Genomic DNA, 14965 nt, shown 5'->3' with positions numbered 1-14965 from the left:
AGTTCTGTTGTGTCTGCTGTCCTTTGTGTCCGTGTTTTGATAGAGCTTGGAAGAGTTGCGAGAATTGCTTGTCGCTCAGTCAGCCAAGTTCGCTTCTCGCATTCTTCACAGTAAACAGACTATTGCAGACATCGGTATGTACACGTTTTAGAACCGGATGCCGGCTTCATTCCTTCTGATGACAGTCTCTGATTGTTGTCAGGAAATCGCTTGCCTCGTTGCATTCCCTCTTTCTCCCTCAGTGTTGTTCAAAAACAGCAAGAGCTCTTAGGGACTTCGCTTCACGGGCACGTACTGAAAGACGGCGATTGCGTCCTTCTTCAGTGCGACTGTCTTTCTTCCATATAGTCCCAAGGTGTACATACTTTGTCACATAAATGTTGACGCGAGTATCGAGCACAACGCTTCCTTCCCGTGCTTTCTGTTGCAGTCGGCTTGTGCATACACAGCACTGCAGTACTATGTATTGTATAGAGGCGTGTTCGTCTGCGTCGACATACAGATGTACCAGACATCTTCGGTCTAGAACGGCTAGTAGGAGTACTAAGGGAAGAACGAGTAAATCGAGTGAATAGACGTATCGTCGACCGTCTCTTTCGTCATCGCTTTCTCCGGGAGATTTGCACTGGTCGGAGTGTCTCTTTTCTCTCTTTCTCCGTTTGTTTTCCCGCAATATATAATATAGGGAAATATCCAGCGCAGATACTCTGGATATGCTGTTCATCATAACAGCATTAACCCCTGTGTATAGCAGTATTTACACTCAGCGATCTCGTACTTAGTACGGTGGTTGCAAGAAGGGTTCCTATGCCTCTGGTCAGCGAGAGCACAGTCTCGCTGGTATCCCGTCATAATAGACTAGATATGCTCGTGGAAGTGTTTTGTAGCATACCTTCAGCCTCGTGCGGAGCGTAACAGAGGCGAAGAAGATCCATAACTATCTTCATACGCCGATACCATACACGCGTGTATATCGCTGTATTTGTATGTGTATGTTTACCCACATGTGAAGTACGGATGTGATTTGAATTGAAAATGTTTGACCGCAGGGAAAATCATGTTTACAAAAGACCAGTCTGTTATTTTGACGCACGGACGGTCTTCATGTGTGGAGTTGCTACTGAAGAATGCTTGGCGCAAGCACCAGAAACGTTTCTCTGTCATTGTAACGCGTCAAGAGGATCAACCTGGCGATTTCATCACTGATGATGTGTACGTGGGTGCAAGGAAACGGGAATCTGTTTCAAGTATTTATGCCTCTATGGTAGTGTGCAATCGAGTCACAAACCTACTGCTCTTCTCCGTCATGGACTGCGGGAAAGCGGTTTTTGTCTAGCAGTGACATTAGCCATAAGGCTCCCCTGTATTACCCGGGATTTCCTTCTGGCTCTGCAACACACTCGACGACACTGCAGCTCAGGTACTTCTCTCCGGGTGCTTCTCTGTATGTGGTTTCCAGTAGTTGTAGAGAAGGGAGGCTTCAACGACAAATACACACATCAGAAGCACGGTCAACGTCTACGGTGTATTTCCATGGAAAGGGCTCCTTTCTCCTTGGAGTGTGATGAAGATGATGAAAGTAGAGGCACATGTGTGACGGCGTGGGCGTTCGGGGCTTGGCCACTGAAGAGTCTACCGTTGACATGTGGCTTCTCAATCGGATGTGCGAATTTCCCGATGAGCACATAGAAAGTAGGGTCACATCCTCCTTTGCCGACATACACTACGTGCCTCAGTCATCTCATCTCCAAGTGCACGTCACCCTTCTTTCTTGTTCGGTATCCTTCACATCTGATACAGAAAGAAGTATTATTAATGAGGAGATTCTCGAGAGGTTCGTAGCATCCCTGTTGTGACTGTCTGACTTGGTCTGCATACAGTGATGTCCTTATCAAGAACCTCGCAGAGGCAGGCATTCCCACCGTCGAGACTTCAGTCGGCTCTGTAGGACGATTAATGGCGAGCGTTGACTTTGTTGTTGTCGGTACTGAAGCCGTCGCCGAGAATGGGGGCATCATCAATCGGGTATAGTGAACTTCTTGTCTTCTTGTTATCGATCCTCTTCTTTTCCAGCATCTGATATTACCGTCTGTGTGTAGATGGTTCGTAGTGTGTTGCATGTACGCTATGGACACGCGCGGGGTACTTGTAAGTGAGAGAACCACGTTCTTCTCCTGGCTCTTCTAGAGCGGCGCGTCTTCATGCGGCGCGGTTGAGGTACCTTTTTCGTTGTTTCTGCTTGTTCTAGAGAAGTGCAAGGCATGCAGAACTGAGAACAAGCAATGAGGTTTTCTGTGAATGGAGTATAGGATGTTTTAGTGGTAGCAGTAGGAGATGAAAGAAGGAATCTTGGGCTACTGGTTCGGAAGATACCTGACTAGTGTCTCGTGTTTTTTTAAGCTCAACACTAGTTGGTAAAGATGTTTAGATTGCAGAGCGGTGATGTGTATGTCGATTAATGCCGTGTCTAGTGTTGTCGCGTCACCTGCGAGGATTTTGCGTTCTCTTACAGTGTGTCTTTTCTATGACTTGGACCCGACAGTCTCTTGGGCAGTACAGCACTTTAGCCGGGTTGTTTCTTTTTTGATTGAGAGTTTTCTAAGTTAAACTCATTTTTGAGATACGCTCCTAGAGAACAGCCGTTTCTCAAGAAGGGATGGTGAAACGGGAGGTATCTCACCTAACTAGGTACGGGATATGTTTGACGGGCGCGTGGAAGCTTATAGCTTGCACTCTAGCACTTCTTATAGTAACGAAGCTGAAAGACTGTCTGCGCATATAGCCGTGTGAAAGCGATGGCAGTTCCAGGTATCTGAAGGATGAAAACAGGCAAGAAAGCCTCCCACTTGAAGAGAGAGATAAGGGAGCTCAGTGAGGTCATCTTTTGTATCTTCTGGATCTGAAGGTCGTAATGCGAGTCGTACTAGGGCGCCTTCGGCAAGGGTAGAAAGATTCAAAAAAAAGCCGACTGGTGGTGACGAATGTGAAGGTGGTACTGACTTTTGTTTGGCACGTCGCTTAGAGGGCAGTGCTAAGAATCTCGCATGCTCCATCATTCGTTGTGTTTTCTCCAGGTCGGTACATCCACGGTCGCCATGGTAGCGCGGCAACACTGTGTCCCCTTTTATGTGGCGTGTGAGGCATGCAAGTTCACGAGAACTCATTTTCTTCAACAGGAAGATGCTAGCAGGTTTTCTATGTTACGGAGAACCAAGCTTGATAACGTAGGGGTAAGCGTTGGTTTTATAGACTTCGTACTACGATGTGTCTCTGCATGGGTGAAATAAAGGAGTATGTCTACGAATGTAAGTATGTTTGTATATATGTATACGGGAACGAAACGGTACAAGGGATACAGTGTCGGCAACAAGTCGTGAAGAGTTGCTCATGTTTTTCGTCGTACAGAGGAGGAGGGGACGTGTATTCAGAGACATCCTCCGTACAACTTCTCGCTACGTTCTTGCTTCCTCCTTTCTTTTTCCCATGTAGAGTGGGGACTCCCTCAGGGCCCGACCGGCGCGAGCCCAGCTGTACACAGAGAGTTGTACGTACACTTCACTACCCAGGTGTGCGTACACTGCATCGTCTCGGCGTATACGCACTCCATTGCCTAGGTGTACATACACTCCAGTATATCTGTCCGTGTATGAGTATGTATGTGAATGAGGGGTGTAAGTCTGGAGACTACGAGTGCATCGACAGCACGTCCTTTCTGCCTGTGAAACAGGAAACATAGCTCTATGTGTCCGTATGCTTACATGCTTTTTTACCATGACTCGTTAACAGTAAAGGACGAGCCCTTGTAGCAGCTGTTTGCCCGTACACCATGGATGTTTTCCTCGGGCCTTTTCCGTAGTAACCAGATGGCCCATAATCCCAGCATGAGTCCACACCCGTAGCGCTACTCAGCTTCTGCGTCTTCTAGCGTGATCTGGTTCTGGGAGCACGTTGGACGCACAAGAAATGTCTTCTTGCCAGGAGTGTTGGCTGTCTTCACGTCTCTGTTTGGTGTGTAGTTTGACCGTGTCAACGCACAGAGAGATTTCCACGTGGGGGAAAGTGCAAGTCGGATGCTCACTCTCCTTACTGGAAGAGCGTAGTAGCTTGGGTTCCTTGATCTATTTCAAGAACCAGCACTTCTTCAAACATGTTACTCTCTAGTCCTTACGTTCACTAACAGGATGGCTACTGGGCGAGAAGTCTGCGTTGTGCTCATGTCACGGTATCTTGCAGGAATCACGCAGGTTCTGCGTCTGGTGTGCCTTTATTCATGGGTTTCATTTAGGCTTCCAGATACCTGCTAGCCACAAGTGGTAACTCTGTATAGCCAGGGGCACTCGGGCACTCTTTTTTGTCCGTCCTCGCATACGTATCATATCACATACTTTGTTCCGTGTACGGACTCTCCGCAGTGTGTGTACTTTGAAAGATTCGTGACATCAGGTTTGCGTGCACCCGTGTAACGATGTGGCTTGCAGAGGCTGCCAGGTGATGCTGATGATATCTTGCTGCTGGTCTGTTCGGGCGTTCAGCTGGATGCGCAGATGCCTTTTCCTTCACACTATTACGAGTATCTCGATTACACTCAGCCCGAGTTGATATCTCTTCTCTTCACTGACTTAGGTGTCTTTGCCCCGCGCAACGTCTCAGAAGAACTTGCCAAGCTCTACGAATCGTGCTAGACTGGGCAGTGCAGTCGTCATCTCATGGACATTCACTGTGTGTACCGACAGCCATCCGGCCTGAGTACATGCCAAGGGAGACTTCCTTCATTTGCCCGTTACCGTCCGCCGGGACATCTGTCCTTGTGAATACGCCTGCCGTTAGTGGGTACGTTGACAAAGGTTACCTTATCTTCTGTACAGAAAACCGTCTTCCTTTTTTTTCAGCCCCTTTGTGCTTCATCGTTCTCTCCCTTTTTGTAATAGTGGGGAGGCAAGTTTCATCCTTCCTAATGTGTGAAGTCTCTGCTTCGGAGCAAGAGAAACACTGTCGTTCTGGACGTTCTCGTGGAGGAGTTCACTTCAGACCTCACGCTTTTTGTGACCCGGCTGCTGCGGCCGCGAGCCGCTATAAAGAGCTCAGGACCAGTGAAAGGTCTCCTTGTTGCGTGTAGTTCTTGACTGTTCTGCCCATCGTGAGTGGGATCATCGCCAAGAAGACAGAGACTGGTGTCTCTGTAATGGGCGGAATGATGTCGTGTGGGACATGCCACTCATTTCTGTTTTGTTACCGCGGAGGAAAATCCACTGTGCTCTGCTATAAAGTGCCACTGGTTGCGGGGAAGGGCGGGCGGCCGCTGTGACAGAGCAAGGGTTTCTCGTTGAAATGAAACCTTCGGTTTGAGCCCATGGGACACTGCCGTGTCGTTTGGCACACAGTCCCCGGGGAACTCCTCATTGGTCCTCGTTCCTCGTGAAGTACAGTTCAGTTGGGTCAGGTGTATGTATGTCGAGTCCAAAGTGAGTCGTCTGCACGCCCGTGCGGCGGGGTAGAGGATGCAAGTGATGGTGGAGTAAAAGGAAGTGAGTGATTTTGGCGTGGGGGAAGATGCCAACGAGCAAATGATCACCACGCATTCGTCGGATGCGGCTTGTCCTACACCAGTTAGCGGTTTCGCAGATCGTGTATTGGTCTTGGTGCCTGGCCTCCAGCGCATTGAGGAAGTTTGTTTGGCGTAGCCGGATAACGGTAGCTATCGAAGTCATTGCTGGCTCATTCTTCCTTTTTCTTCCCGCATTACTACTTGTAGAATTTCCGCATGCATATCCTGCCTGTGAAACTAAACACGATGACGTGCATGGGTCATCTCTTGGAGTTCGGGGACTGATGCTTTTAGAGGCTGTTCCGCAGCCAAGAGGGCTGATCACTGGCTTTGAGCAGTATTTTGTTCTCTTGTCACGTCGTTCTTCTCTTACAGTTGCCGTTGACGATCAACTATATGGACTGCGGTTGGCAGTCAGCTGCCATCCCCGGCGAGAGCTTTATTGCCTCGGTTTCTAGTCGGGGTGCCCTCCTTCCCTCCAGGACCGCCGGGAGCTTCTAAAGTGGATAGTGCGATTGACCGCCGACACCGGTATTTTTAAAGCCTTGCTCGTGCTTAAGGATCAGGTTACCACCAGGGACAGGGTTGCTCACGTCGCTTCGTTGTTTTGGGGCAGCCGCAAGTGTGCTGTCTCCTGATGGCAACAATGCTGGCTTTTTTCCGCAGCCACGGCGCCAATGTAGAATACCCACTTCTCTGCATTTACTTGCAGAGTTGCGCTATTCGCGCGCAGCAAACCGCGGTTCAGAGGTTCCTCAGGTCTCTGCCCTCCTACGTCTCCGGCACAACGGTGTGTGAGAGAAGCTGGGCGGGCTGATCCATGAAAATCTCGGTATTTCTTAGTCGGAAACTCCATTCTATCAGATTCCTCATCACGCATGGTCTGATGTGCCCAGTCGAGTAGCATCGTGCCGGCGTCTTACAAATGTTTGTACAGATCGTGGCAGTTGCGAGGCGCGTTGTGACTCGTAGGAAAAAGTGCGCTTCTTGCCGGCCTTCATTTAAAGCGGGACACCGAGGAGACGCCCTTCCGAGCGCTCTCGTGTATCGTGCGTACGTTTTTCGCAAGTATGTGTAGCGGTCAGTTGCGTGTCTTCAGTCATTCATCAGTAAACTCTTGCCGAAGCGACACCCGGACGGCTACTCTCGTGTCACTTCGGACACACCTCGTCAAAGCGCCCGTTCGTGCTTCCTTCGTGGCCATGCTTTTTATGGCAAGCGGCCATGCTTGGCGTGACTTTCGGGTTCGGCGGTAACGTTAGCATTGTGTCTAACTTGTTCTCGTTTCGCCGCTCGTTGGCGTCCAGTTCTGCAAACCGCAACAGCGTCTGTGGGGCCGTCAATTCCCTTTGGCAGGCACGAGGCTGTCAGGATGCGCCCTCCCGCGGACCCGAATATGACGGGGCCCGTGAGCGTTTATCAGGGTGTATTTGTATTCCGCGGTGTTCAGAAGACGTCCTTTTCGTTAGCTCGTGCATCTTGCTTGAGGCATGTGCCCTCGGGTCTCACCGTTTTATTCGTTTAAGGATGCACGACCGCACAGGGAAAACATCCGAGGGAGCCGGGGGTACCACGGCACCGGCCTTGTAAGCGCGTACTGAAGATTATTTGTGTTTTTTTTTGTCGTGCGCGCGGCGCATTACCCCCGAGGAAGGAGCAGGCGTTGAGCAACGGTTACCGGCAGGCGGCAACTGAGCTACCAGCCGACTTCCGGACGGGATCGGCTCGGCGCCATGACGGGACTCCAGGAAAGCGGACAAGAAAGAAAGCGAAGCAGAGCACGGTTACCCTATGCTTGCCCCTGTAGTTTTACAGTCTGTTACTCGGAAGTTTTTCCGTACTAAGCCTTCTGTATTCTCAGCTGTCGTCTATCGGTTTGCAGGCGCGCTGTGAGGAGAGGTTCGATTTCCCCGTGCGGCCTCTGCTTTTCCCGTGTATCACCGGAGTGACGTGGTTCGCCGTGTTGCAGAAATTAGCCGTGAAAGTCGCCGTGCTTCATCCGGGAGCTCAACCGGACCGTCATGCCTTGGTGGGGAGCATCGTCGTAGGTCGGAAAACTTTACGATATTTTTGCCGAGCATTATGTAACGCGTTATGCGGGACGTGGTTGCGGACGCCTAACCGCTTTGGGTGGTGAAGAGTAACCTCCTCGTCTTCTGCACAGAGTGCCGTTCTCCGGAATTTTGTACCATCTTAATGTGCACGCTGCGGCGCGGCTGCCGACGTGCTTCTTTCGTCCAAGTGTGAATTCTGTTAACTGAAACCCAACGAGCACAACCCGCTAGGGAGACTCAGTACCCATTTTGGGCAATACGGAGGCCGGCCGTTTGACACGATGATCGTAATTCGAATGCGCCGTCCATCCAGTGCTGTCACCAGGACGCCACGCCGCAGGAGATGATAATGTAACTGAGGCAGGGTCCGCCTCCAGGTGAACTGAAGTGTGGCACGTAGTGTAGGTTTCTTCAGAGCGTTTACGTAAGCGCCCCGCGACGAGAACGGGGTCATGTAACTTGCATCCATGGCCTCCGAGTGTAACTCAGCGCCTGCATACGCCGACGAGGTGACCCCGGCAGCCTTTCGCTGACGGCAACGGTTTCCCCGGGGTGGCGGTGCCCCGTCCACGGTCGCGTTTGGCACGCTTCACGGTTTAGGTTCTCGCTATCCGTACGCATAAACAGTGCGCACGTTTCATGCGGAGAGATTTTCTTGTTAGAAGGTCCAGAAAGCGGTGAACCTCTCCTTTGGTGGCCCGCATCGCACTACGCAGGTGTAAGCCCCTTGAACTCGGGAAAAGGCGCCCATAGGAGACAAGTGAATGAGATTATGAAATGACAGATTCGTTACACAACCAATGGAACGCAAAATGACTTTGCCCGACGTTACAGAAGCTTCAAATGACCTGTAATTTCGTTGATAGCATCCTCCGGGCCTGCGGATACATAGGAGAGGAGCACGCGGCAGCTGGTGCAAGCATGAGGCACTATGTACACCCAACACAAGTAAATCGCTTCATCCTTTTCCATCAGTCATTGCCGTATGAGGCTAGGCCGGCACTTCAAGTGGAGTATCAAGACCCGCAGCATTACTAGGACTGCTTAGATGTAGAAGATATGCAATACCATCAGAACACAACCTACAACAGGAAGTACAAAGTTAGAGTCGGCGGTTGTCCGAGCAAAACAAGACATCACGAGACAGCACGTCAGCAGTCGAGCTACGTCACCACCAGCAACTTCCGCCGAGGTGCAGCTACAGGACGACACCCTACCCCCTTGTCTGTGCACAGATAGCATCAAGAAGTATACAGGTCGTGCTACAAAAACAGCGTTATTCGGAGTGCAGGGTTGCTACAGCATTGTTTCTTCTTAGTATAGCCCGGCGCCAGGATACACGAACGAATCACTCTGGTTAGTCGAGAGGAGTACGCTGCATCTGGCCACGCGCGGTTCTGGGTTATTTAGTCAAGCTTGTGGCACCGCGAATAGCAAAACGACAGCATTAGGACTGAGTGCTTTGACCGCAATACAGCTGTTAACTGTGGGTGGAACACAGGGGAAGATAACTACACAAAACTTGCAAGGCCTGACACAATACGCCGTTTGTTGTTTCTTTCGATATAAGACTGACCGAATAGCTAGCCCTTCGAAATATCATCCATAGTGAGACTTCACAGGGGAGGACACGTACGGGCCCAACTGAGCAAGAATCAGATTCAAGGGTTGACTGTGAAAATAGCGAACGAGGTGAACACATTCGGTGATGGAGCATGCTGTTGTGTTTGTAGCCAGCACCACTACTGTGCCTGCGCTGATGGTCACCACCATTCCCCCACGCCAATACATGCGACCGCCGGACAGAGCACTGGAGACGGTAAATTCACGCCAGCAGAATACGGCAGAGACACGAGGAGAAAGACTGATGTCAAGGCAACACTTTTGAGTAAGAAATGTCGCTTGTACGGAGTCTGGAATTGCCATAAGGCGAGTTTCCGGGACTGGAAGGGCCTCAGCATGCCAGAGAATGAGCGTCGCAACTTGTGGATCCGGAGGGACTCGGGGAAGCCCGAGAAGAGAGGCGGTCTCCATACCGGGGCCAATTGCGAGGACAGTAAGGGATCCGGCCGGTATTTGAGTTCTTCCCTGCAAAGCGTCACAAGGCTTCCAAGAGAGTCTCATAGAGAATACCCTGTCTCTGGGAAGGCATTCAAAAAGAGGTAACACAGTCCGAAGACCACACAGTGTGTACGGATCTTCGGCCCCGCGCATCGTAAGAAGCTAGCCCTATTTGCCAGCTTTACGGACTCCGTGGTGTGAAACCACTGCATCTGTCCCGCAGCATCATCGGGCTTCTATCAATGGTAGAATTCGTTGCCAAGAGACGGACGTCTTCCAATAAGTCATCACAGGTCCCTGGTACCCACCGACCTCCACAGATCTAACCAATATATTGAAGTTCGGATCACGGACACAGCGGAAGACAGGAACCTGAGCTGTAACACCGAATGGAAAGCCACGACGATGGTAGCGGACTGTCACCGTACATTCGTGCATACTTCTCTGGAATGGCAGTCCAACGTGTTTCTGTGTCGGCATGTATCACGGCGCTTTAGATCTGGATGAGTGGAGACGGAGCCACGTAAGCTGTAGATTGTCATCCGATATGACAATCTACAACCTCTCCGTCAAGTGTTTCTCCATGCGAACTGCTGACATCATTCTTCCATCCCACACTGTCCGGCAAGCATCTCGCGGTACAGACCAAGTTCACTTGCTCCTTCGTTTTCTTCCGACACGTACTGCCAAACCACCGGAGCGTCACTTGAGCTCTTTTCATCAAAAGCCGTGTGTGTGCGACCCGCAAGAAAGCATAGTCAGAGTGAGCTAGGCCCCTTACGGTGTTGCCACAGCGCGTGGATGATAACTAGCCGAACAATGTTAGCTTGTGCGTATACATGCTCGCAGGCCCGCCGTACACTGGCTCACAAAAATCGTGTTGGTGGTACGTTCCGCTCCTGGGCGCGATTCGCCCAGGCAAGAAGTGTCAGTTCAGTATACTGTGGAATGCGCCGCATGCGGAACGTACTCCCCATTCTAGCCCCCAGAGTCCGGACAGGCGGTATATGAGCACGCAAGAACCCAACTTGTACGCAGGTACAGGCGGACCAATACACGCGCGTCGTATATGCGCCACCCCCTTAACTTGACGCGGGCTCTTCTCAAATGACCATGCCGTCTTGAACGGTTGTCGTCGAAGACTGCTCTCCCACAAGGAGCCACGATGTGTGCATCCAGGTGGTATCTTCAGAGGCCCGAAACTTCTCGTTCGTAAGGTCTGCATTTTCTCCCTCTCACTTCAGCTGGCACAGCACTACTAGAACGCAAGTCATCGTCTTACCGCATCACAAACGGCGTAGGTATTCAAGCCTTTTCTCTGCGCCGCGTGCAGCAAACTTCGCAGTTCCACATCATCCTGTCCGCATACATACACAAATCCCGCACACGAGAACTCGTGATAGCGACTGTACTGATTCATTGGTCCCCCTTCTTGTGATCTACTTGGCGAAGCTGACACTACACCCGGTGTGCATCGTCATGCAGTCATGAGATATGAACACGCTCGCGACCGACACGCCCGAGCCACCTGTGACAAACGCCATCACTTAGCTTCTATTGACAGATTCCAAAGGGCGGAGACGTGACCAGAGAGACTAAGATGCACACGAGAGACTAAACCAAACAGCAATGAGATTTCTAGTTATTTGCATGACACGCAGTCAACGAGGCTCGACTTACTCTCGTAAACCCCTCCTGTTGGTCAGCGAACCCACGAAAAAACAGCAAAGAAGACACCTCATCGACAGAACCCATTCTCAATCAGCGTCAGCGTATCCAGGCGGCAGGCTGGCGTACGCAGAGAAGAGCCGTGCAGTTGCGGGAACAGCTTTCTTGCTGAGGTGTTGTTTTGCTGGCGCCGGTGCCTCACTGGAGATAAGTGATGTTAGGACATTCTATAGATCCACACAGATATGCATAGTGGTTCCCTGAGAAAAGGGCTGTTGACATGTAGAGTTCTGTAACAGACCGCGCCTTACACGAGTGTCTATGTGCCGTGGCTTAACGAGATCACGTATAATTTTTAAGCTAGCACGTGGGAGCCGGTAGAGATATATGGAAAGATGAGAAGAGAGCACCTACTTTGATTTTGACTGCAATTTTCATCTGTCCACCTGCTTCCCACGCCCGGAGAAAAGGACTTTGTCTCCGGGTAGCATGCTTGAAAGCTCCTAATGTGGCGTGACCGCACTGTGCTGCAATCTTGCCCTTGCCCATACCCAAGTCTGCAACGGGAAGAGGTGAAAGAGTCGAGTTCACCCAGTAACTACGCTGAGACAAGAGTCCCGACGGAGGCCCGCGTAACATCAGCGAGCACCACGGGGCAGGATGTCCAGTCGTTTGTTCTATCAGTCCAGAACACCCCATACAGAAGCCGTGTTTCTCCCGGTCCCGTCACTGGCACAGATTACCCCGGGGGGCACGCTGCCCGTAGAAGACACGCGGCTACAGAGAGAAGTGAGCGAGGAGACGAACCACGATACTAAAAAAATCGCGCGCCGGCTCATGCAGCCATCGCGCTGTCAAAGGAAAAGGAAGATCACTTTTTCTCTTTACTCCGCAGGGACTCTTAAGAAACGGTAATGACTCGGAAGTTTTGAGCGAGACCGCGTTGTATGCGCCAAAAGAAAAAGGACACACCAACGACCGGCAAACTCCATCCCTCTGTTTCTCGTCCAGTTGTCAACAAGAAATGCTCGCGCTGAGTTATGTGAAGCGTGTATGCTGCTCATCGGCCTTCCGTAGTGGAAGAGGCATTAGGCACGGACTGCCTACAAATAGATACAGCGAAGTGAGAAGACAACGGAGGGTGTCCGGCCATGACAACCTGTGCCTGTGACAATACCTTGCCTCACGCAGAGGACCAACTTGCAGTCGTCCGCCTCGGCGTCTGGATCATCTTCATCGTCGCTGTCAGTCTCCTTCTCGGAGTCCCTGCTCTTGTTTGAGGTGGGATGGCATCTTCTGGAAGCCGCTCGCCTCGCGAGCCGTCTGAGAAATCGAATAGGGGATGAGAGGAGTAGGGAGAGAAGAAACCCAACTGCCATCCAAAAGAAGGCAACCCACGGGGGTGCTTGAACCAGGTCAAAGGGAGAGTCTGCACCAAGCAACCCAAAGTAAAGAAAAGTGACAAGTTACAGGAAACAAGGGCAGACAGCGATGCCACTACAGCAGCAACACACTCGAGAATTGAACGGGATCTCATGACCAACAAAACAACGCACATGCGCGGAGCGCAAGGGAGCATGTCATACCATCTTCTACGTTAGCGAAGGACATTCTCTTTCCTAGCCTTGTTTGTCCGCGGTTGGTTAGCGAGAGTACCATTTGGTAGGAAGCAGGTGGAAGACCCTACCATATACTGCATTACAACTGACTGCATACTACCAAAGAAAGCTTCTGGATTCTCGAAACACCCGCTCGAAAGCAACTGGCTGGGCGTCGCGGGCACAGCTATAATCCTTGCTGACTCATCGGCTACAAGTAGGCGCACAACAGACATACGTCTGCTGGCTAGAAGATATCACGGAGTGTGACTGCTCACCCCACATGAAGCTTGCAGGGACTGCAGCTCTGTCCATTACTCCACTGGTCCTTTCACCCCAGCAAGAGCGGCCGTGGACTGGAGACGGCAGGACAGAAGCCGCCTCGGGAACCAAAGACAGTATAGGTCACACGTTCGCCTGAGAGTCCTACAAAAATAGTAGGATAAAATGGCTTTCTGACGCAAAAGCAGGAGCGTCAAACTACTTTCGGAGGACGACCGTAGTGGAACCAGAAATTGTTCTAAACCAGGAAAGTCCCTATACTGCGAAGACAGAACACGACGACACAGTTACTTAGCGCATGTCTCCAGCACGAACACCAAACAAGAAAAGTGTAAAGCGCAGTCTTCAACAGAAACCATGGGCTCGCCTTCTTAGTTTCCCCCGAGTCTTTTGTTGGCACACGGAAGAGTTGGCGAGCGCCCGTGTTTTGCTGAGCCGGTCCAACAGTAGCGGGCATGCAAACAGCGCGGGTGCATGCATTTGAGGCGTCACTCGGACTCATGCATCCTTGACTGCATGCCACAAGACAATGGCTACTTCCGGAGTTCCAGTGCATTACGAAGAGCAGACACGCTCCGGCTCGATGTGTCCAACGACGCGGGCAAAGGGGGGGAGTTTTACTGGTGTCGGCTCCCCTTCCTTTCGCGTGTTCGAAAAGAACATCTCACACAGGAGTGCGAGTTTCTAGCTGGTCGACGGTTTGCTTTCTTTTTAGTGGCCTTCTCACTCTGCGGCAGCTAGCTAGCGGCACCGTGGTCAAGGGAGGAGGGTCAACCACACGACGTGTGGCTGGCGCAGACCATCTGATTATGAAACGTCTCCCCGCGGCCACAGCTACATTTCGGTTAGCGGTATATGGGGCCTCCCAAACTTCTAGTCGGACTGCCTCCACGGTACCCTTGCGAGTAATCGGGACCTCGCCAGCAAGCTGGGGATCGCCGGCGACTTGCACCGCAGGGGCTGTGAGGCCGAGCCTCGCGTCCGCTGATCAATAACATAGTTTCTGGGAAAGAGCCCGGTGTGGTAGCCGGGTGAATTTTCGCCGGGTCAGCGGCCCGCCGTTCACCTCGGTGTCACAACGTGCCGCTCTCCAAACTGGAGCGCAGTGCAGAGACAGTGTGAGGTTTCTCGCCGATCCAAGCGGACTCCTCTTCCTTGTGAGACGAAAGGCTACCTGGTAACCCCACTTACCACCGGGAGTACGGGGGAAAAACAGTACAACTCGGCGGGGGGCAGCGACTCCCCTCAGAAAGCCGGCGGCACCTGAACGCAAAAGCTTTGAGGCTTCAGGAACGTGATGCACGCGGAGTGCCCTCCCTGGCAGACTATATCGTGGTCACTCGCGGCGTTACGAAAGATAACCGGGAAACTTCGGAGCCCGGAAGTACAGATTCCCTCAGGTCCTGAAGAACTGTCGCGGTTCACGAGGAAGCTTCGTCAAAGGGATGTGATCACCCCGTGGTAACCGGCCGTAGCAGTTACGACCTACCAGTTTACGACAGCCGCAGGTGGCGGACTGTGCACTTGACTGCAGTCTTCCGCAAAACCCGGCCTAGCCATACAGGAGACTGAAAAAAGCATATTTTCTCCTGAATCACCGCCGACTTTGAACTGGCGGAATGCCGTGTCGTTTCGCTGCGACAAGCCCGAATCAGTGTCACGAAGAGTTTTTTCTTTTGCTCTCATGCACTCACCCCAGTCAGCCCGACAGTTTGGTTATCTGTGGTACTGGAGACGGCTGCAGTCCAGAGAACGGC

The 14965-nt window shown here is 51.7% G+C and overlaps 2 protein-coding genes across 2 annotated transcripts in view; one reads left to right on the top strand and one right to left on the bottom strand.

Moving 5' to 3' along the window:
• CSUI_001202 (eukaryotic initiation factor- alpha subunit) overlaps positions 1–7837 on the top strand; it is a 13320-nt gene extending 5483 nt beyond the window's left edge. The window contains exons 4-7 of the mRNA XM_068061408.1: positions 44–1212; positions 1881–2025; positions 3075–3230; positions 4533–7837. Coding sequence (XP_067926610.1) covers positions 44–151 — 108 coding nt within the window. The 3' untranslated portion in view covers positions 152–1212; positions 1881–2025; positions 3075–3230; positions 4533–7837. The remainder of the gene's footprint in view (positions 1–43; positions 1213–1880; positions 2026–3074; positions 3231–4532) is intronic.
• Positions 7838–8266: 429 nt separating this feature from the next.
• CSUI_001201 (peptidyl-trna hydrolase) lies at positions 8267–13618 on the bottom strand. The gene is made up of 5 exons (XM_068061407.1): positions 13205–13618; positions 11743–12757; positions 10943–11017; positions 9636–9687; positions 8267–8477 (listed from the first exon to the last, which is right to left on the bottom strand). Exons 2-5 carry the CDS (start codon positions 12025–12027, stop codon positions 8428–8430), a joined length of 462 nt encoding a protein of 153 aa, XP_067926609.1. The 5' UTR covers positions 12028–12757; positions 13205–13618; the 3' UTR covers positions 8267–8427.
• Positions 13619–14965: the final 1347 nt, after the last annotated feature.

The sequence above is a fragment of the Cystoisospora suis genome, assembly GCF_002600585.1.
Source record: "Cystoisospora suis strain Wien I chromosome Unknown contig_477, whole genome shotgun sequence".
Lineage (NCBI taxonomy): Eukaryota > Apicomplexa > Conoidasida > Eucoccidiorida > Sarcocystidae > Cystoisospora > Cystoisospora suis.
This window is presented reverse-complemented; position numbering and strand designations above follow the sequence as displayed.

Excerpts from the sequence above, each read along its gene's own strand:
- CSUI_001201 (XM_068061407.1), bottom strand. The coding sequence starts at position 12,027 with ATGGGGTGTTCTGGACTGATAGAACAAACGACTGGACATCCTGCCCCG. Across the intron at positions 11,018-11,742 it reads AAATTGCAGTCAAAATCAAA|GATGATGTGGAACTGCGAAG; the intron begins GTAGGTGCTCTC and ends GTATGCGGACAG. Across the intron at positions 9,688-10,942 it reads CCTACGCCGTTTGTGATGCG|GGAAGAACTCAAATACCGGC; the intron begins GTAAGACGATGA and ends GACGCTTTGCAG.